We start from the raw sequence: 20347 nt of genomic DNA, 5'->3' as shown, positions 1-20347 counted from the left end.
GGTGCTCTGATGTCCGGAGGCAGCGATTTTTGCGTTCGCCAGTACGCCGTAGACTCTGATGGCGGAGCAGAGCCAGGCTTTTATGCAAATGCACTGGAATGCTTTGTTCAATATGCTGGTGGCTTGAAGCGCGCGTCCATCACGTGGGCATGGCGCGCGTCGCGCAGGAAATCCGATGCGACCAGATGATTGCCGGATTGGCACCAATCAGCGTCCGGCGCCGTATCCGGACATCCAGCCCAAGCGCCAACCAAACCGCCGAGTCGCACGCATGGAGACGCTGACCCGCAAGCCGCGCGCGGGCCCGGTGGCCGTCGCCACGAACGCTAGCCTGAGCCTTTCCTTCAAGCTGCCCGCCGCCTTTGCCGCGTCGCTCGCGCAGTCTGCGCCGGCGCCAGCTCGGGACGCGTGGGAGAGCGACGAGGACGAGTCGTGGGAGACCAAGGTCGACGTGCTGCTGCAGGTGGCACCGATTGAAGACACGACCATGGGCGCGTGGCAGGACGACCTCGAGGCGTTTCCAGATGCGTTCCCGCTCCTGCTCGTGAACCTCTCGCGCTTGAGCCTCGAGCATATGGGCGCGCCGCTCGCCACCAACGACGACGCGGCGCGCGTCTCGGCGTCCATCCAAGACGTCTTTGACTCGTCCAAGTTTTCGTACGTGATTGAAACGCTCTTTGAACAAGAGATTGCGATCCATACGACGTACGGCGCCTGCAAGTCGTACCTGGCCTACCTGCACGGGCAGTCCAAGGACGTGTGGGCGACCGTCGACTACCCGGCGCGTGTCGATGACGAAGTGCCACTGAGCGAGCTCCTCGCGGTCATTGAGCGGCCAACGCAGTGGGCGAGCGTGAACCACATCAAGGAGTACATGGCCAAAACGTCCCGCGACATCAAGTGGAAGGCGCAGGTGCTCGAAGAACTCGAGTACTTGGCGGCGTTCGAGCAAGACGTGAAAGATGCCGCCGACGCGCAGCTTCGCCTCGACATTCAAAACGTACCTGCTTTGAATGGCATTTCGACTCGGACCTCATGCGATCGTAGCTCTCGGGTCTGCGAGACTCGCTGCTGCAGAAGCTCGCGGTGCCAGGGAAGAAGAATGCAATGAGCCGGCGTCTCGACAAGATGCAGCTCGAGAGCGTCGAGACGCAGCTCGCGCCGCTGTTGGAAACTTTTCTCGCACCGCCGGCGCCGCCGGCCAAGTTTTCAGACGCCGCTACGTACACAAAGGCGGGTTTGGACTCGGGCAACACGGGCGTCCTCGACATGATCCTCTCCATGGTGTTTTCCCGACTACCGCAGCCACCGGCATTGGCGCTCGATGCGCATTTTACCTCGCTGGTACAGTCGCACGAACACGTCCGGCATCTTTGGCTCCAGGATTTTGGACGCCTGCCCCCCCGCACGACGGTCGACGACGACGGCGACGTGGTCGAAGTCGAAGCACCAAACATCGAACACATGGTACGAGAAGAAGACGTTGCACCGGTTGGCGTCGAGCCGCCGACACGGGACATGGCCGAAGACGACGAGGATATTGAGAATGAGGCGCCGATCGATGCTGGCAACGAGAGCGATGCGTACAAGGGCGATGCCGACGACGACGAAAACGATTCGGAAGCGGAAGCCGCGGCCGCGCGCAAGCGGCAAAAATCCAAGCAGAAAAAGGCCAAGAAAAAGGTCAAAAAAGCAAAAGAAATGGCCGACTTTACGCCGTTTGCATGCGTGCGCGGCCTCGCGCTGCTCAAACTCTCGGAAGACGAGCAACAGCTGTACGGCTAACCGTGTAATAATGTCGTCGAAATCCTAATATTTGTGCCACCAGAAAGGCTGCGGTCATGCACCCCGGTGATGTCTACTTCTTCGTTCTCGTCGCGATGAACCCATGCGTCTCGAGGACGTTGCGGGCCGCGTTGGCAATGTGCTTGAAGCGGTCGGGCCCGAGCTGAATGCCGCCATACCAGCGCGTCACGAGCACCGCCTAGGACACATCGTCGAAGCATTTCCATGACAGCCATGCGTACCACGTTCTCCGCGTGCACCATCTCGAGCAAGTGGGACATCTTGCTGCCGGCGCCGTGCTCGCCGTCTTCGTCGCAGTCCTTGATGATGTTGGCGCCTTGCACGATGCGGTAGGCCTACGGCAATACTATGTGAACCTCGATGGAGATGGTTATGTACCAGCATGTTGTGGGTGGCTCGCGCGATCTTGCGATCCTGGAGCAAGTACTCGACGAACGCGTTCACCTACGCGATCGCATCGCCTTTTCTGAGGACACGCTGCTTCGAAGGCAATCGCAAGGATGAAGCAGCGCACCTCGTCCACCGAGTGCACGGCCACGGCATGCGCCTACTCCATGAAGCCGTGTCAACTTTCAGTTTCGCGAGCGATTAAAGCGGACCTGGAAGGTACTTTTGCGGTCCGTGATCGGTTCGCCACGCTTGATGAGCGAGAGAAATGGCGCGGGCGGCGCGTCGACGGGCGCGTCTGGAACGCCGCGTGCAATCGCGTCCCAATCGACTTCGGCCGTCGCGAGCGACTCGGGCTCGAACGTTGTAAAGGCGCCAAACTTTTCTCGGGCGCTCTCAATCCACTCGTACAAGCACACTTGGCCGGCGCTGCGCTCGTAAATGGCGTGCTACCAGACAAGTAGGTCGAGTTGTCAAGGCCACGACGCCGCCGACGTACCAAGTCGGCGAGAAGCTCGTCGCGCTGCGCCGTCGTGACGCCAAACGACTCGTAGACCTCGGCGATCGGCGGCTCGTGCGACGGGTATGCAGCCGGCAAGTGCACGAGCAGCTGGAGGCAAAAGTCCCCGGGCACGGCCATAAAGAACGACGTCTGCGCTTCACCCGTAGCGTCGGCCCATGTAAAGTCGTCGCCGTAAATGGCCTACAAACGACAAGGTGAGCGCGCCGAGGTCGTACGTGGTAGTGACTTGAAGCGCTTCTAGCTCGTCGGCCTATCGCGTTGTGAGATCATCGCAGAGCACATGAGGTAGTGCGACCTGTTGCTCTCGGTTTCCGTCCATCGCTGTCTATGATGACGCCGACCCATTGTGTGAGAAAGGCCAGGCCACTGAGTCTAAACCGACGCCACCTACGCTACACCACCGGGACAATGGTGGTGGACGTTTCAAAAAGACTAGCGGCGTGTCTTCCTGAACCATACGAGTAGAAACACGGCTGTGCGTGCCGTCCACAAGTACGCTGCGATACAACCTCGGCGGGAGCAACCCAGGACACTGCTGTGGACATATATTTGGGTGCGTTTAGTCGTCTCCGGCCGTGCCTCCGGATAGCCTCCGGATTAGCGCTCTCTGCTGCGGTACGGGTTGTACACGTGTTACCCTATACCTACCCTCGCCTGACTTGTCCCCTAACCACCATCTATGTGCCAGTGGTTATACTAATATAATAGGTTCCGGGTAAAAGAGATGACATGGCATGGTCATCGATGCACTTCCGCGTCTGTCTGGAAACCCTTCTCGAAGCGCTGAAGGGTGACGTCAACAGCGCACCAAATCGCGTCAAGAGCGGCGGCAGGACCACTGAACGCAGCTGCACGTCTCTCGCCGAGCAAGCCGGCTCGGAGAAGCAATGAGAGTAGCCACCCAGTAGCCACCCACCGATCGTTTGTCGACGAGTTGTAGAAACAAAGGAAGAAAAATACGTCCTTGCGATCCCGATACCTTCCATCAGAACGGCTGGTGGATTGAAGCAGAAGCAACACAGTCGTGCTTCATGGTCGTGCTTATGCATCTCGCCGGCGCCTGAACAGTCTATGGGCATTAGTTGTCGGTACGAATGGAGCGAAACCACGTGCGAAACTTTCGACCGTGATCACGATTCCCACCGACCACTCGTCCTCGCACCAGTTCCGGACCATGGTAATAGTACTATTTTGTACAGCTGCATGCGCACCACGCTCGATGCGATCAACCGTTCTATTTGTAGCTTGTGGTACGGCCTACGCCTGAGTGCGCTCGCTTAGCTTTACAACCGCGAGCGCAAACGCAAAGGCCCAGCATGATGTATTACTACTCGGTGCGGTGGGCCCAAGCAACTGTCGATGGTTGCCTATCCACTTCACATGACCGCGCGTATCGGCGCAAGCAATGAGCTAGCATCCTTCCAGAGGCATGCAACCGTTGCTACGCGCCGGCGATCCGTGCCACTTTGGTTCGTTCGATTCGACGAGCGTCAGAGCAAGTTCTGTGTGTCGAAGACGGCCTATCTTACTAGTCCCACTACCCATCGATGTTTCGAGCCGCCGAGATGCAGCAAAGAAGGCGTTCTGCGCCGGGCTCTTGCTATGCCAAGTCTCTGGCTGCGCTTGCGGTCGGTGACACACGTTTTGCGGTGGGCTTCCCCGTTCTTTTGTTGCTCGATCATAGCTGCAGTACATGGTCGCGATCTTTTGGCGGCTCTGATTGGCGGGCCGCCATCGTCTTTCTAAAAAAGGGCCAATCACAGGCGTCCGCACCGCTAGCGACTTGAACGGCATGGCGATGACAACCAACCTGCAGCTGCGTCCGTTGCAACCACATACCTGCAGCTGGTGCGGGGAATGAATTCGCACAAGTAGTCGTCTGTCCACGTACCACGTTGTCGGTGGTGCGGTTGAAGGATCGGCTGACGACCGCGGGCACGCGGGTTCCATTTTACGATGGTACTGGTTAGGCGAATGCATTGGACTTGAACCTCAGTATTCAATTTCGAGACCTTGTACACCAAGGCAAAAGGTGGCCACTTTTCGTTTTGCGCTGCGAAGCAAGGATGGACCGGTTCACCGCCGAAGAGGTAAGACACTCTTACGAGTTCGGGGGACTCACCGCGACATAGGACCGCGTCTTTATGGCCGACCTCGATGCCCGTTTTCATGGCATCGGGATGGCAACCACGCCGCGCGAAGACATTTGCGACCTGGTCCTCGTGCACGGGTTCCCCCGCGAAAGCCGCGCAGCCCGACTTCGCTTTGTTCAGAGCATGGAACGTAATCGGCTGACCGGCAACACGCAGCAGGCCGCCCGAGTCGTCAACTGGTTCTTGGTCTCGGGGCCGGGCCCGGACCCAGACCTCCGCGTGCGCCACTTCTTCTGCTTGTTTGGCAGATCGCTGCACGAGATGCATGGGCGGTACCTCGAGCGGGAGGCCAACGAAGCGCGAGCGGCAGAAGAGCGAATCCGAGCCGAAGCCGCCCGAGCCGAGGCCGTGCAGCAAGCCGATGACGCGCTGCTAGCCGAAGCCACGCGCCTAGTCCAACTGGATTGGAGCGCAGCGCTGTGCGACATCCTGATGCAGATTCACGAAGAGCTTCAACGCACTGCGTAAGCCTCTCAGTTGATTTCATTTAGCTTAAACATTCATTTAATAACGATTGCGTTTGAGCTCACACAGTGTTTTTGACGTTGGTCGTACTCGGCGCCAGATCTTGCACTGCCTCCTTGGTTAGTCCAGCAACATCCGGTGCCTCTCGAGACCACCAACCGCAGGCTTGAGATCTTAGACGCCATGCGCAGACGGCATTCTATCCAACGATGGTAGCACCTGCTTCGACGCCGCCGACACGGCCGGCTATCGCGCCCCGTCGAGCCGAACTGGTGTGGAATTTTGACAATAAAGCGCAGTCTACAGTATCTAGAGCAACGCCACCTTAGCCGGCACAAGGTGCATGCAAGAAGAAAGTCCTTCCGCTCCCTGATCCTTGGCAGCGACAAGCCTGCGGTAGCGTGCATATAGGATAGGTACGATCGTACCTCGACGCTTTCCTGTCAAGTGCACGCCAGACCTTTCAGATGCATGTACGAATTGTCGGGTGTTTTTAGCCTCCGTGGCCATTGGTCAATCAACAATTGGAGATGGAGACCAAGCCGGCCCGGACGCCGCAGTCGACGCCGGCGCCAAGCGCGATGTCAAGAACCCGGTCGTGAACGAGCGCTCGAAGCGCAAGCGCGACAAGTTCAAGGCGGCCGCCGACGGCGAGTGGACGCAGTGCATGTTCAAGCTCGAGCGCAAGGCCCGCTACTGCAACGTGGCCCGGTGCGACGCCGTCGTGCGCTCGTTCGTGCCTCATGACGCTGCATCCTTGTAGCGTCGCAGGCTCGCTCTACTGCGGCAACCACATTGAGCGTGATGAAGGCGTCGTCAGCAACAAGTCGAAGAAGTTCAAGGCCGAGATGCGGCAGCGTGTCCCTTGCACGCTCGACCCGTCGCACACGGTGTACCTCTACGACCTCAAGAAGCACTTGGTGGTTCGTCGCTATACGCCTGGATGAATGTCCCGCGTATAGATCGTCCTAGGTCTGCAACAAGCTCAAGGAAGCCGAGGCCATGCAGGCGCTGCCGTACTTTTCGCGCAATATCAACTCGGGGTCGCACGCCGCCGCGCCGCAAGATAACACCGATGTCAGCGTCGATGAGCCCGACAATGAGACGGAGGAGAACAGCCATGAAGCGCCGTCGGCGGCGCGCCAAGCGTCCATCTTCCAAATCCTGGTAATACACAACACAGCAAAATACCTCGACCAAGCGCACCATTCCACTAGGCAAAAATGGACTACACCGCCTTTGCTGCCAAGGTTGAGGCCGCGTATGCCAAGGCCGTTGGCTCGATCCCGACCGAGACGCTCAAGCACGACGCGTGCACCAAGCTCCTCGTGGAGAAGGAAGCGACTGGCGCGTCGCACGGTGCGCTGCGCCACATCCAGCAGCAGGCGTCGATCATCGGCCACATGGAGCGCAAGAGCCTTCTGCACAAGTCGTTTACGTACATGGAGCTCGGCGCGGGCCGCGCGATGCTGTCGCTTGCGCTCACGCAGCTGTACCCGGCGTCGCCGTTCATTCTCATAGATCGCGCCGGCACGCGGGGCAAGGCCGACCAGTACATTGCGACGGAAAGCACGTGCACGCGCGCCAAAATCGACATTCGGCATCTGAACCTCGCGGGCATGAAGGAGGCGACCGAGACGCCGCTCGTGTGTCTCTCCAAGCACCTCTGCGGCGTTGCGACCGACCTCTCGCTGCGAGCGCTCGCGACGACGCTGCCACCAGTCCAAGCCAACGCGATGAGCCCGCACCTGCACGGTCTTGCGATTGGTACGACGCCTTCCTATGTGATTAATACGTGCGTATCGGTTGATGCTAGCGCTCTGCTGCCACCACGCGTGCAGCTGGGACGACTATGTCAACCCGACGTACCTCGAAGAGCTCGTACGCTCGAGTGCATGTCGTTGATCATGTCTTATTGTCGCGGGTTAGGGCTTCTCAGCCGCGGACTTCAAGGTGCTCGTCTCGCTCTCGGGCTGGGCGACGTGCGGCATGGGCACTGAAGGCGACGCCGTCGAGACGGTCCTTGGCTGGAGGTACAATCATCGCATGCGCTGGCATCAGTTCTAAAGCGAGGTAGCCGGGAGAAGCGCACGGCTCTCGGCCGCAAGAGCAAGCGCGTCATCGATATGGGCCGGGTTCTCTACCTGCGCGCGCATGGCATGCACGCCGAGCTCGTGCACTACTGCGAAGAAACCGACAGCCTCGAAAACTGCCTCCTCCTTGCCTCGCGCCCGCCGGCGAGCGCTTAGATTTCAGGCATGCTCTACTGAGAAATAGACGGCGTCGCTTGACACCATGGATCGAGAAATATAGATTACAGGTGGCCATGCGCATGACGTGGTGTCTGGACAGTCTTGGCAATGGGCTATTGTGGCGGGCCAGCACTTCCAGTGGTCGTCGCTCGTTGGCGGAAGCTCGCTAGTCTGCTTGCTGCACCAGAAAGTCCGTGATCGATGGCTGCGTCGCATTCGTTGACATGTGCTTGGGAAACGCGTGCACGACGACCTCGACAGCGCTTAATGGGATGGGCAGCGCGCGGCCGTCGTCGCCCGGGCGCATCACCGTGTACGAGCGGCCGATCGGCTTGACAACGTATGTAAACTTGATGGCCCCGAGAACGACCTCGCGCGACGGCGGCGCCTTGTCCTTCTTGTCTGGCTGACTTGCGCGCTCGATCTGCGTCTGTAGATAAGCCCACTCGGATCCTTGGCCGAGGCCATCGACGATCTGGTTGAGGTATGTTGGGTCACGCCCGGGCTCGTTGAACCAGGTGAGCGCTTCTCCTGGGAAGATGTAGATGGACACCGGCACGATGCGCGGGACGGCGCCAGTCGGCACGCTCAGCGTCACATGCAGGAGTGTCTTGGTTCGGTACTGGACGCCCATGCTATGAGAGCGGCGGCGATCCAAGAAGCAGCCCTCTGGTCGGTGGTATCCGGATGCGATGGCGAATTCGGCATATGCCACATCTACAGTGTGGCCACCCGTGCACAAAGAGGCGTATCGGAAAAAAAGACACGAACATAGTTGCCTGCAAGAGTACCTGGACTTGAGGCTCTGCTTGGAATAGCGTCGAGTACCGAGCGATGGAGGTCGTGCGCACCGTCGCGCCGTCCTGTGCCAAGGCAGGGCGTGGCGCGATGCCGAATTTTAGCGCCGGAAAACAATGGCGTCGATTGGCCCGGTTTCTATGCGCGATCGGATTGGTTGAAAAGGGAGTTGCTGGTGGATCTGATTGGTCATAAGTCGTGGTTTTGCACGATATTTTGTGGCAAACAATTCAAATTCGGTTCGCTAGGCTAATGGCAGGTGTTGTTGGACCGGCGGCCGACGGGTCCGCGCTCCTCCTCGTCGACGTGGGCAGCCTCCGTGGGCATGAGCTGCAGAAGGAGGTCAGCCTCCTCCTCCTGCCGCAGGTCGACTGGTCCGCGGACTTTGCCGCGACCTTCGACGCCGCCAAGGACCTCCTCGTCGCGCCGCTCCAATTCATCTTGGGCAACGTCCCCGTCCCGGCCGACCGGACGCTGCTCCAGAAGGGCTCCATCTCTGTGCGGTCGGAGGCCAGCGCGTCGCCGTCGACCGTACCGGTCATCCCGGCCATCCAGCAGCAGATCATCGAGATGGCCGACGAGTTGCACCTCTCGGAGATGTCGTGCTTGAAGTACTGGATCCTCGCGAGCGACCCAGACAACCGCGCGCTTGTGACGCACCGCAACCGTCTTCCGCCGGCGCTCCTGCGTGACAATGTGCCCCGCGCCGCGCGCGAGTTTCTTTTGACCGAGACCAACGCCGTCTTGACCGCGCTCTTTGAGCTCCTCCGCGCCCGTCTCGAGCCGACGATTTCGGCGCAAAAGAAGGATGCGATCCTCGACTGTACAATCTCGTATGCTTGTACGAAGGCTCCTCATGTGATTCTACTAGATACGAACCGCCTCTTGCAGCAGGACCTGCTCGGCCACCTCTGTCGCGCGCTCACCGACGACATCCCGACGCTTCTCAAGAACAAGACGATGCATGCCATGGCCATGGTGTGGCAAAAGACGATCGCCGAATGCATTTTCCTCATTGCGTCCAGCACGCCCGTGCTGCCGTCCGAGCTCAAGGCGCTCGTGTCGCTCTGCCTCGCCATTGGATCGCGCGTTCAGAAGACGAGTGCGAGCGTCACGACGGCGCTCCAAGGCGCGCTGGGTCTCTCAACCGAGGAGAGTCCGTACGACGTCAAGGAGGTCGCTTGCCAGTTGCACTCGCTCAGCTATGCGCACGCAGCGCTCGCGTCGACGCTGCAGACGTCGTCGGTCCGCGTGCACCGGTCGTCCAGCGAGGCCGTGAGTCCGTCGTTAGCGTGGACGTCGGATGTGGGCGTCGCCACCGAGGTGCTGCAGCTGCTCAAGGCACCCTCGACATGCAAGTTTCACGGTGTGCTCTTCCTTCTCGGCGCCGTCGGCTTTGCGCAGCACCAGGCCAAGCTCAGCTTTGTCACAGAGAGCGACATTACGCTCTTGCACGACGCCGGGCTCAAGCACAACGGGATGATGCTGCTTGTGCAGCTACTCTTCCCGTTCGCCCCCGAAGGATCGACGCTCCTTGCCATGTACGAAGGCGCGTTTGAAGACTTTTTCTCGGCCTACGTGAGCCTCCTCTTTCCCGCGCACAAGAACGGCTCGCTGCTGCCGACGACGACGGCGACGGCGGCGCACCCGATTCTGAACGCGGCGGTCTCGACCCCCGATACGCTCACGCAGCTGCTCGAGCTCGGCATTGCGCTGAGCCAGCTGCACCCGACGTTTGCGAGCACGTTCTGGAGCGCGCACCAGCCGTTTTTAACGGCGTCGGCGACCCTGTCGCAGTCGACGAATGCGTCGCGTCTCGCCTACATGAAGCTCCTCTCGTCGTGTGCCCCGGGGTGCCCGGAGCTCGCGTACAAACACATCAAGGAGAGCCCGCCGCCGGTGACGTGGAAGCACTTTTTTGCCGCCATTGACAACTACCGGCGCGTGCTCTCGCATGAACCGACGCTGGCGGGGTCGGCGCCGAGCACGACGACGACGGCCGTGGGCCACCGCTTCCAGGTGTCCGAGGTCCAGGCGCTGGACGCGATGCTGCAGATTTTCCAGTCGGTGCTCGGGAACCGTGCGATCGTCCACTTCTTCCTCGACTGGCCCGACAACAACGTGCTCTTGCTCTTTCTGAGCTTTTTGCGCTGCTCGATCCCGTCGTCGCTCAAGGGCGCGGTGATGCAGACGCTGTCGCGTTTTGTGATTTCGGCGCCGCTCGCGCAGCTCCTTTGGCAGCACCTCGAGGCCGCGCAGATCCTCACGACGACATCGAGTGCGGCCACCACGGGGATTCAGTTTGAGCTGGAGCAGATCGAGTCGATGCAGCGCACGTACCCGGCAACGAACGGCTTTGTGGCGCTCCTCCGGCCGCTCTTTGAGTTTGAGTTTCCGGACGAATGCGGGTCCAGCTACCGCGTGAGCGGGAACCGCCCGTACTTTGACTTTGTCATTGAGCACGTGTTTCTCAAAATGGCCACGCGCGAGTTTGACAACGCGCTCGACAAGTGGACGCTCCTCGAGAACGTGCTCGGCCTCTTCCACGACGTGCTCCAGCGCTACGACCCGGCGCCGGCGGATTTTGTCGACGAGTACGTCGTCTTGAACACGACGAACGGCTCGACGCATGTGCTCAAGCCCAAGGCCAGCGGCTTCCACTTGCTCTCCAAGCTTCTCACGGACAGCAACGTTTTGCGCATGTTGCTTTCGCTGCTTCCGTCGGTCGACGAGCTCGAGAGCGCGTACGAAGCCCAGCACACGGCGTACACGAGCGACCTCTGCCTCCAGCTCGTGCAGCCCGAAGACCACGTGCGCCCGTGGAACGCGCTCTCGAAGCGCCAGGACTGCGTCGTGCTCATCTTGGACATGCTCTTGCTGGCCATGCACAAGGAAGAGCGTTTTCTGATGCTTTTGCGCGAGAGCCGCCTTCAGGACCGCGCCGCCGAGCCGCTCGCCAACCTCCTCTCGCGGTCGCCGACTCACATTGTCAAGGTGTGCAAGTACCTCCGATACCCGCACGCGCCGATTGCGACGCTTGCCGTGCAGCTCCTCTCGCTGCTGAGCAGCAACATTCCGTCGCCGTCGCGCCTCGTCGAGATCTTTGTGGACGCCGGCGTCGACGGTGCGATGATCGACGGCGTCGTGGCGTCGCTCATGGATCCGGCGTCGTCGCTCAAGACGCCGCTCCTCGCTCTGCTCTTGGCCAACGTGCAAAAACCGATGCCGAATCTCGCGACCTTTCTCCTGGGGTGGCCGACGCCATCGCTCATGACGACGGCCCACGGCGCGAATGCCCTCGATGCGATTCTGCTCTTCCTCGACAATGCGAGTTTGATTACGGCGGCGCCGACACTCGCCGAACAGTGCTACCGCCTTGTGCACGTGCTCTTGTCGTCGGCGACGACGCTGCCACTGACGCTCCAGCGCCTCGGTCGCCCGACGCTCAACTGCTTCCTCTTTCGCCAAGCCCAGGAGATGCTGCCGCACCTCGTCGCGGCGCACCGGGACCAATTGGCGCTCGTGCAGTGCCGCCGCTGGCTCCTCGAAAGCCTCGCGCTTTGGCTCTTCCATGCCAAGTGCACCGAAGTCGCCTCGTGGCTCTGGACGCCGTCGGCACCGCTGCTCGGTCTTTTGAACGCGACGCCGTTTGCGTTGGCGCCGCCGAGTCGCCCGTCCGATGCCCACAGCCTCGGTCTTGCTGAGCAGTGTACGCTCGAGAAGGACGGGCAGCTGCTCATTGACGTTCCGGCCTTCTCGGCGCTCCTCGAACGCAGCGAGACGCTTGCGTGGACGCCGGTCGAGACGCGCGACAAGGCGAGTAACGTCGCGAATGTGCTGCAGTGGGCGCTGAGCTGGAACCGGTACTCGGAGCGCATTGGCGCCGAAGCCCAAGCGCTCGGTGCGTGGCGGAAGCTCGTCGAAGTCGCCGCGTTGCAGTACGCGGCGCCGGTGGCCGCGCTGCACCGGACGCTCGACGCCGTCTTTTCGACGCTGCAGACACCCGGCCTCGTCGCGCACTTGGTCGAATTGGCGGCGACCGTGACGGTCGCGATGAGCTTCCAGCTGCGCGGCGCCATGTCTGACAAGGCGCCGCTCTCGGCGCCCCAACGTCGTCTTCTCCTCGAGCGCTGCACCAAGGCGATCCAGAGCACGACGACGACAAGTGGCAACCCGGCCGCGGGCCGCCGCGCGCGCTCGAGCCTGTACACGAGCTACCTTCACGTACTGCGGTACCTCGAGGCGCATGCATCGAGCTCGTCGACGGGGCAGCTGGACGTCTTGACGTCGTCGGCACCGAGTGCAACCGCGGTCGTCGTCGACGCGCCGTTTGTGGCGCTCGTGTGCCGTGACGCGACCGACGTCACCGTGCCGCTGACGATGGGTCTCGCGATGAACATTCTCGAGAGCTTGCCGTCGTCGAGCGTCTTGCCGTTGCTCCAGCACCAGGTGCCGCACCTCTGCGGCCTCTTCAAGAAGGACGTGCAAGCGTCGACGCTTGTGCTCCCGTCTGTGCTCTCGCTCTGGACGCAAATGGCCGGCACGAAGGACGGGGCGCTGGCACTCCTCCAAGGCGGCGCGCTGCGTGCGCTCATGACGATGGACCTTCCGTCGCGACCCGTCAAGCCCCACAACGGCCCGCTCGACGCGTATTTGGCGGCGGACCAAGCCTTTTACGACCAGTGGCTGCCCGTGCTGCGTCTCCTGGCGGCGCTGGCGGCGTCGTTGCCGCAGCACACGGAGCTCATGGAGCTCCTCGTGCAGTCGGTGGGCTTCCACTGGAAGCGCGTCGCGTCAAGCGTCAAGCTGCTCGAGGCGTCGATCTCGCTCAACCACGTGACGGAGCTGTCGCTGTTGACCTTCTTGCTCAAGACGCTCGCGGCGTTCCCGTCGCTGCTCGAGTCGGGGCTCGGCGCGGCCAAGGTGCACAAGCTCACGCAGCGACTGCTCGCGCTGCTCCCGTTCTTTGGCCTCCACGTGCTCCACGGCGGGTGGTGGAGCACGCTGGCGCCGCGCACGCTCTCGGAGCAAGAGCGCAGCGAGATCCTCGTCGATGGCAAGTGGAGCCTCTTTGCGCAGAGTGCGCTGTATGCGTCGCGCCTGACGCTGTGCCACACGATGGCGTTCTGCCGCCTCCGCCTCCAAGGCGCCGAGAAAACCTTGTTTGCGAACGACGAGTGGAACGTCTGGAAGCGGCTGCTGGAGGCGTGGAAGGCCGCCCTCTTCGTCGACGAGCATGCGACGTGCGACGCGGGCTTTCACAAGGAGACGATGGTCTTCCTTCTCGAGCACATTGTCGCGCTCCTCACGCTCCATGCGCTCCAGTACGAGAACGGCGCGCAAGCCAAGTCGATTTTAACGCTGCTGGGCACCGATTTCGAGGTATTCGAGCCTCGGCGATGGCATGGGATGGGATGTTCTGACGCCTGTTTTGTGTGTAGAATTACGCGTTCGTGCACGTGCTGAGCCGCAAGCTGCGCGAAGTGAGCCACGAGCAGCCGTAAGCGTCCTCGGTCGACGTTTGCGTTAATTAATTCGTCCCTCTGCATATGATTTCCGACCCGTCTTTTCTCGAATTCGTAGTCGCTCGAGCAGCTAAAACGTACTTGGGAAGCCTCTCTCGTCCGACGCTCCACCGCTCTGGCAATGGCCAACCCGATATTGCCAGCTACCAGTAGAGAGAGATATAATACCATCGCAGCAGCCTGCCACATCGCAGCGGCCCGCCATTTCCAAGCCACATCAAGCGCTCTCCGGATAACTTGACGAGACGATGGATGGATACATGTGGGACGATGGATAGTACGTCGTTGCAGCAGTGGTGTCGATGCGCCTCTTGGCTGGCGACCTCGTCCGCCTTGTCGAGACCGACGACGCGCGAGTCGCCGACGCGATCGCCGCTCTCGGCGGCGTCGATGGCCTTGCGGCTGCGCTTGACGTACGTCTGGACGTCGGCCTCTCGTCGGCCAACACGGACGATCTGGTCCGGCGGACCGCCATGTTTGGCACCAACGATTTGGTCACAGACCCGCCGCTGACGCTTCTCGCCCGCATGCGCTTGGCGTTCGAGGTACTCGATTCTGCCCATGACCAGAAGGACATTTGACGCGTAGGACGTGACGCTGCGCATTCTCTTTGGCGCGGGCGTCGTGTCGCTCTTGCTGGGCGGCGCCCAAGGCGCGGCCAACGACTGGATCCAAGGCGCGTGGATCCTCCTCGCCGTCGGGAGCATCGTCCTCGTCACCGCGTACCAGGAGCACGCGAAAGACGCGCAGTTCCGGGCGCTCAACCTCGTCAAGGAAGACGAGCGCATCAAGGTGCTTCGCGACGGCAGCCCGAATCTCGTGCGCAAGTTCCAGCTCGTGGTCGGCGACATCGTCCGCTTGGAGGTCGGCGACGTCGTGCCCGCCGACGGCCTCGTCCTTAAAAGCCATGACCTCAAGCTCGACGAGAGCACGATGACGGGCGAGTCCAAGTACGTCTCCAAGCAGATCGTCCTCGCGGGTACCCAGGTCATGGAGGGCGTCGGGAGCATGCTCGTGCTCTGCGTCGGCGCGTCGACGCAGGCCGGCATGATCGCTTCGCTCGTGGCCGGCAAGGCGCTCGAGACACTTCCGTCGTCGAGAGGCCAAGACTCCAACATGGCCGAGAGAGACGACTACCGCGCCATCGAGACTCCGCGCGCCGACGTTGTGGCCACCTCGACGACAAGAGTAGCATCAGCAGCAGAGCCAGCGTCACCGCTGCAGAGCAAGTTGGCCACCGTCATGCGGCTCCTCGGCAAGGTGAGCGTCGTCTTGGCGCTTCTTGTGTTTGTGGCGCTAGCAACACGCTACTCGATCGAAGCGTTCGTCGTCGACAAGGCCGAGTGGTCCCAGAATTCCTCTCGGACTACCTCGGCTTCTTCATCATTGGCATCACGGTCCTCGTCGTCGCAATCCCCGAAGGTCTTCCGCTCGCTGTAACGATTGCACTCTCGTACTCGATCAAGAAGATGCTCTTGGACAACAACCTCGTCCGCCACCTGGACGCGTGCGAGACCATGGGCTCGGCAACCACCATTTGCTCGGACAAGACGGGGACGCTCACGACCAACTGCATGACCGTCGTCGAAAGCTACGTCGGCGGCTCGGAGTTTTCGTCTGCGGCCGACCTCGGCGCCGCCTTGTCGGGGGATGCTATGGCTGCGCTCTGCGACGGCATCTGCCTCAACTCGACGGCCGAGATCCTCCCGCCGCTCAAGGAGGGCGGCAAGCCCGAGCACACGGGCAACAAGACCGAGTGCGCGCTGCTCCAGTTTGCCGCCGACATGGGCGTCGCCTACGCCGATGTGCGCAAGGGCGGCGAGATTGGCCACATGATCACGTTCAGCTCGGCCAAGAAGCGCATGTCGGTGGTCGTCCGCGTCTCGGCGACGACGTGCCGCGTGTTTACCAAGGGCGCCAGTGAGATCGTCTTGGAGCTTTGCACGTCGCAGCTGCGCCTCGACGGCTCGACGATCCCGATGGAGACCCACGTGAAGAGCCATATTCTCAACAACGTGATCGAAAAGTACGCCAACCAGGCGTACCGCACGCTCTGCTTGGCGTACCGCGACATCGAGGCGACGATGGACGAGGTCAAGGACTGGTCGGACGACGAGATCGAGCGCGACCTCACGTGTGTGGCCATCGTCGGCATTGAAGATCCCGTCCGCGACGAAGTGCCGGGTGCGATCCGCCAGTGCAACGACGCCGGCATCGTCGTGCGCATGGTCACCGGCGACAACATGGCGACGGCCAAGTCGATCGCGCTCAAGTGCGGCATCCTCTCGCCGAACGACGGGTCGCTGGTCATGGAAGGCACCGAGTTCCGTCGCCGCGTCCTCGACTCGAACGGCAACATCATCCAGAGCGAGTTTGACAAGATCTGGCCCATGCTCCGTGTGCTCGCGCGGTCGAGCCCGAAGGACAAGTACACGCTGGTCTCGGGTCTGATTGCGTCCAACGTCTATCCCCACGGTCCGCAGGTCGTGGCGGTGACGGGCGATGGCACCAACGACGCGCCGGCGCTCAAGAAGGCGGACGTGGGCTTTGCCATGGGCATTTGCGGCACGGCGGTCGCCAAGGACGCGTCGGATATCATTTTGATGGACGACAACTTCAAGTCGATTGTGAACGCGGTCAAGTGGGGCCGCAACGTCTACGACTCGATCTCCAAGTTCTTGCAGTTTCAGCTGACTGTGATTTTGACGGCGGTGTCCCTCACCGTCCTTGGCTCTCTCTTTCTGGCGAAAACGCCGCTGACGGCGATTCAAATGCTCTGGTTTAACCTCATCATGGACATGTTTGCGTCGCTGGCTCTTGCGACCGAGAAGCCGACCGACGCGCTGCTCGAGCGCAAGCCGTACCCGCGCACCAAGCCCCTCGTCTCGAAGACGATGGCCAAGCACATTGTCGGCCAAAGTCTCTTCCAAGTGTGCTTGCTCCTGCTGCTCGTCTTCTATGGCGACGTCCTCCTCGGTGTGCCATCCGGTCGTGACGCGCCGACGCCGACGAAGCACTACACGATGGTTTTTGCCACGTTTGTGTTTCTCCAAATCTTCAACGAGGTCAACGCGCGCAAGCTCCGCGACGAGTGCAACGTTTTAGCGGGCGTCGGGGCCAACCGTGCGTTTCCTTGCTTGTTTCTGCTCCAGTTTATTGTGCAAGTGATCGTCACGCAGTTTGGTGGCGTCGCCTTTAGCTGTGAGCCGCTGACGTGGACGCAGCTGCTGGTCGCGCTCGGCCTTGGCGCGCTCTCGTTGCCCGTGGGTCTCTGCCTCCGCCTTGTACCGCTTCTGCGCTAAGCTCGTACGATAATGATCGTCGGTGTTATCTTGTGCGCGCAAGGAGGCTGCGTCATCATCGGAAGAGGATGTCTACGTATAAAGCCACTCGACTTGATGTGCTGACTCGCTTCGGTGGCGGAAACACGCTGTCGCCCATGTGAATGCGATCTTTTGAGCTATCGGTGACCTCTGATTGGTGGGATTGCCAGCGCCTTACCACCCAAATGACCAATCAGAAGTGAGGACGGTGTCCCATTGGCTGCAGTTCGCAGCTTGCGATCCATCGTCGGCCGTTGGCCAGTTTGCTTTGGCGCGTTCGGGGACATGGTCGAGCGACGTGTATGCCGCGCCTTCGTTGATGGTACTTCGAAGGTCGAAACAGTGCGCGCGCCAGAAGCTGGAGCCGCTCGTCGAGCGCCTGCACGAGCGCTGGCTCCAGTTGCTGCCCGCCCAAGCGGTAGATCAAGGAGTGCCGGACGTTCTCGGCTCGCACGGCGCGTTGGAAGAAGATATGTCACGAGTTTGCAGGAAGCGTCGGCTATACACGGGCAATATCGTCTTTCATCAAGCGCTAGAGACGTCGACCTGGAGACCTTCGGCGTGCCAGCGCCGGCGCTCAACGTTTCTCGGTGTTTTTCGATGTACCCGTACTAGTACGCGACATAGGACCGCGTCTTCATGGACGACGCGGTCCTACCGGTATGTCGCGGTGAGTCCACACCCGAGTAAAACTGGTTACCTGTGTGGCGGGGAACGTCGTGTACTAAGCTTAGTAGCGCAAAACGGAAAGTGGCCACGAATTGCCTTTGTGTTTAAGGTCTCGACTTGGTGTTCAAGGTCTCGGGATTGACAATGCAGCACTGAGGTTCAAGTCCAATGCATTCGCTTAACCAGTACCAACGTAAAATGCGTGGCGGTCGTCCACCGATCATCCAAGCACAGGAATGAAAATGTGGGACGTGGGCCGACTGCTTCTTGTACGTGCTACGCGAATTTCCTCGCCATCAACAGCCACAGTGGTGCTGAGGCAACGGACGCAGCTGCCCCTTGCTCGTCACTTCAATAGGAAGAACAACCAAGTGTTTTGATTTGCCAAAATAAGGCATTATGGTCCACAGCTAATCCAATCATGTGCAAAGCGAAAGCCAATTGGCGGAAATTATATGCCAAAAGATCGTGCAGTGGCAAAAAAAATCGCACTGGCATTCGCGCTTTCGGCCGAAGATGGACGCACCTCAAGACGAAGCCGACGAATGGTACGGATACGACAAAGAACGCGACGTGACCCTTGTGGTCGAGCTCGCGCAGTATGTCCCAGAGGAGCGGCGCGACAAATTGCCGCACAAGATTTTCAGTGCCCTCTTCCAGCATCCCCTCGGGCGTCCGCCGCGGCCTCTTGACAACCCTTCGTGGTACCGCAGCAAAAGGTACCGCAGCACAAAGGGTTGTCGAGAGGCCGCGGCGGACGCCCGAGGGGATGCTGGAAGAGGGCACTGAAAATCTTGTGCGGCAATTTGTCGCGCCGCTCCTCTGGGACATACTGCGCGAGCTCGACCACAAGGGTCACGTCGCGTTCTTTGTCGTATCCGTACCATTCGTCGGCTTCGTCTTGAGGTGCGTCCATCTTCGGCCGAAAGCGCGAATGCCAGTGCGATTTTTTTTGCCACTGCACGATCTTTTGGCATATAATTTCCGCCAATTGGATTTCGCTTTGCACATGATTTGATTAGCTGTGGATATGCCTTATTTTGGCAAATCAAAACACTTGGTTGTTCTGCACTGACCCAGTGAATTCCGTCCAAGACGCAGCCCTCGGTCTGCGCTTATACTTTATATTTATCGTCGCAGAAGAATGACGCCAAGCAATACATTGGATTTCGCTCAAAATATCCCATCGAGTCTAATTGTTGAGTGCGAGCTGGCGCCCGCCCATAGAGCGCTTGAACGCCTTGACGACTCGGATCTGCGTCCGGACGCGCATGACGCCGCGGCTCCAGAGCTCCTTTCCGCGCTCGGCCGAGCCTTCGCTCGGCTCGGCGTCGCGGAGGAGACCCATGCCCTTGGGCATGTCCTTGGTCTCGATCAAGCGCAGGACGAGGCCGATTGGGAGCGACGCGGCGCCAATGCCGAGGCAGATGAGCCACTGCGTCGACGACAGCGGCTTGCACTTGAACGGGAGGCCACCAAACTGCACGATAATGACCTGGAGCGCGGCCTGAAGCACCGAGATGCCAATGTAGAGCTTGTTGGAGAAGAAGCCTTCAAAGACGTTGAGCTCGTCGTGGATGCGGCGCGCGTTGACTTCGTTGAAGAGCTGGAGGAAGACAAACGTGTTGAAGACCATCGTGTAGTGGATCGACGGGCCTGTCTTGTGCCCCGACGGTACATCGAGTAGGACGTCGCCATAGAACGTCATCGTCAAGAGCACGACGAGCTGGAAGACGCTCTGGCCCACAATGTGCTTGGTCATCTTCTTGGAGATGAGCGGCTTGGTGCGCGGGTACGGCTTGCGCTCCAGAAGCGCCTCGGTCGGCGAGTCGGTTGCAAGAGCCAGCGACGCAAACGTGTCCATGATGAGGTTGACCCAGAGCATTTGAATCGCCGAGAGCGGCGACTCTTCGATGAAGACAGCGCCGAGCACTGCCATCGAGATGGCAACGACGTTGACGGTCAGCTGAAACTGCAAGAACTTGGAGATCGAGTCGTAGACGTTGCGGCCCCACTTGACCGCGTTCACAATCGACTTGAAGTTGTCGTCCATCAAAATGATATCCGACGCGTCCTTGGCCACCGCCGTGCCGCAAATGCCCATGGCAAAGCCCACGTCCGCCTTCTTGAGCGCCGGCGCATCGTTGGTGCCGTCGCCCGTCACCGCCACGACCTGCGGCCCGTGGGGATAGACGTTGGACGCAATCAGACCCGAGACCAGCGTGTACTTGTCCTTCGGGCTCGACCGCGCGAGCACACGGAGCATGGGCCAGATCTTGTCAAACTCGCTCTGGATGATGTTGCCGTTCGAGTCGAGGACGCGGCGACGGAACTCGGTGCCTTCCATGACCAGCGACCCGTCGTTCGGCGAGAGGATGCCGCACTTTAGCGCGATCGACTTGGCCGTCGCCATGTTGTCGCCGGTGACCATGCGCACGACGATGCC

The 20347-nt window shown here is 60.6% G+C and overlaps 7 protein-coding genes across 7 annotated transcripts in view; 4 read left to right on the top strand and 3 right to left on the bottom strand.

The window, feature by feature from the left end:
* Positions 1-271: 271 nt before the first annotated feature.
* SPRG_19287 (hypothetical protein) lies at positions 272-1785 on the top strand (the record flags this gene model as incomplete). Its single annotated transcript, XM_012340314.1, has 2 exons — positions 272-1000; positions 1048-1785. The coding sequence occupies 2 exons, from the start codon at positions 272-274 to the stop codon at positions 1783-1785; spliced, it is 1467 nt and encodes a 488-aa protein (XP_012195704.1).
* A 73-nt stretch (positions 1786-1858) lies between these two features.
* SPRG_19286 (hypothetical protein) lies at positions 1859-3035 on the bottom strand (the record flags this gene model as incomplete). Its single annotated transcript, XM_012340313.1, has 8 exons — positions 1859-1984; positions 2028-2141; positions 2185-2250; positions 2321-2353; positions 2406-2642; positions 2693-2896; positions 2943-2966; positions 3012-3035. 8 exons carry the CDS (start codon positions 3033-3035, stop codon positions 1859-1861), a joined length of 828 nt encoding a protein of 275 aa, XP_012195703.1.
* A 2770-nt stretch (positions 3036-5805) lies between these two features.
* Positions 5806-7583, top strand: SPRG_19285 (hypothetical protein; the record flags this gene model as incomplete). Its single annotated transcript, XM_012340312.1, has 8 exons — positions 5806-5821; positions 5871-6045; positions 6098-6257; positions 6307-6501; positions 6552-7101; positions 7151-7215; positions 7264-7367; positions 7412-7583. 8 exons carry the CDS (start codon positions 5806-5808, stop codon positions 7581-7583), a joined length of 1437 nt encoding a protein of 478 aa, XP_012195702.1.
* Positions 7584-7752: 169 nt separating this feature from the next.
* On the bottom strand, positions 7753-8220 carry SPRG_19284 (hypothetical protein; the record flags this gene model as incomplete). The annotated part of the gene is made up of 1 exon (XM_012340311.1): positions 7753-8220. One exon carries the CDS (start codon positions 8218-8220, stop codon positions 7753-7755), a length of 468 nt encoding a protein of 155 aa, XP_012195701.1.
* A 416-nt stretch (positions 8221-8636) lies between these two features.
* Positions 8637-13888, top strand: SPRG_19283 (hypothetical protein; the record flags this gene model as incomplete). The annotated part of the gene is made up of 3 exons (XM_012340310.1): positions 8637-9207; positions 9256-13766; positions 13826-13888. The coding sequence occupies 3 exons, from the start codon at positions 8637-8639 to the stop codon at positions 13886-13888; spliced, it is 5145 nt and encodes a 1714-aa protein (XP_012195700.1).
* A 267-nt stretch (positions 13889-14155) lies between these two features.
* Positions 14156-17270, top strand: SPRG_01619 (calcium-translocating P-type ATPase). The gene is made up of 3 exons (XM_012339986.1): positions 14156-14454; positions 14498-15331; positions 15376-17270. The coding sequence occupies exons 1-3, from the start codon at positions 14212-14214 to the stop codon at positions 17209-17211; spliced, it is 2913 nt and encodes a 970-aa protein (XP_012195376.1). The 5' UTR covers positions 14156-14211; the 3' UTR covers positions 17212-17270.
* Positions 17271-19093: 1823 nt separating this feature from the next.
* The window catches only part of SPRG_19282 (calcium-translocating P-type ATPase), a gene marked incomplete at both ends in the record, with an annotated part of 3035 nt that continues 1781 nt past the window's right edge, over positions 19094-20347 (bottom strand). The window contains one exon of the mRNA XM_012340309.1: positions 19094-20284. Within this exon, the coding sequence (XP_012195699.1) occupies positions 19094-20284 (1191 nt within the window). The remainder of the gene's footprint in view (positions 20285-20347) is intronic.

Source organism: Saprolegnia parasitica (genome assembly GCF_000151545.1).
Source record: "Saprolegnia parasitica CBS 223.65 unplaced genomic scaffold supercont2.4, whole genome shotgun sequence".
NCBI classification, from domain to species: Eukaryota; Oomycota; class Saprolegniomycetes; order Saprolegniales; family Saprolegniaceae; genus Saprolegnia; species Saprolegnia parasitica.
This window is presented reverse-complemented; position numbering and strand designations above follow the sequence as displayed.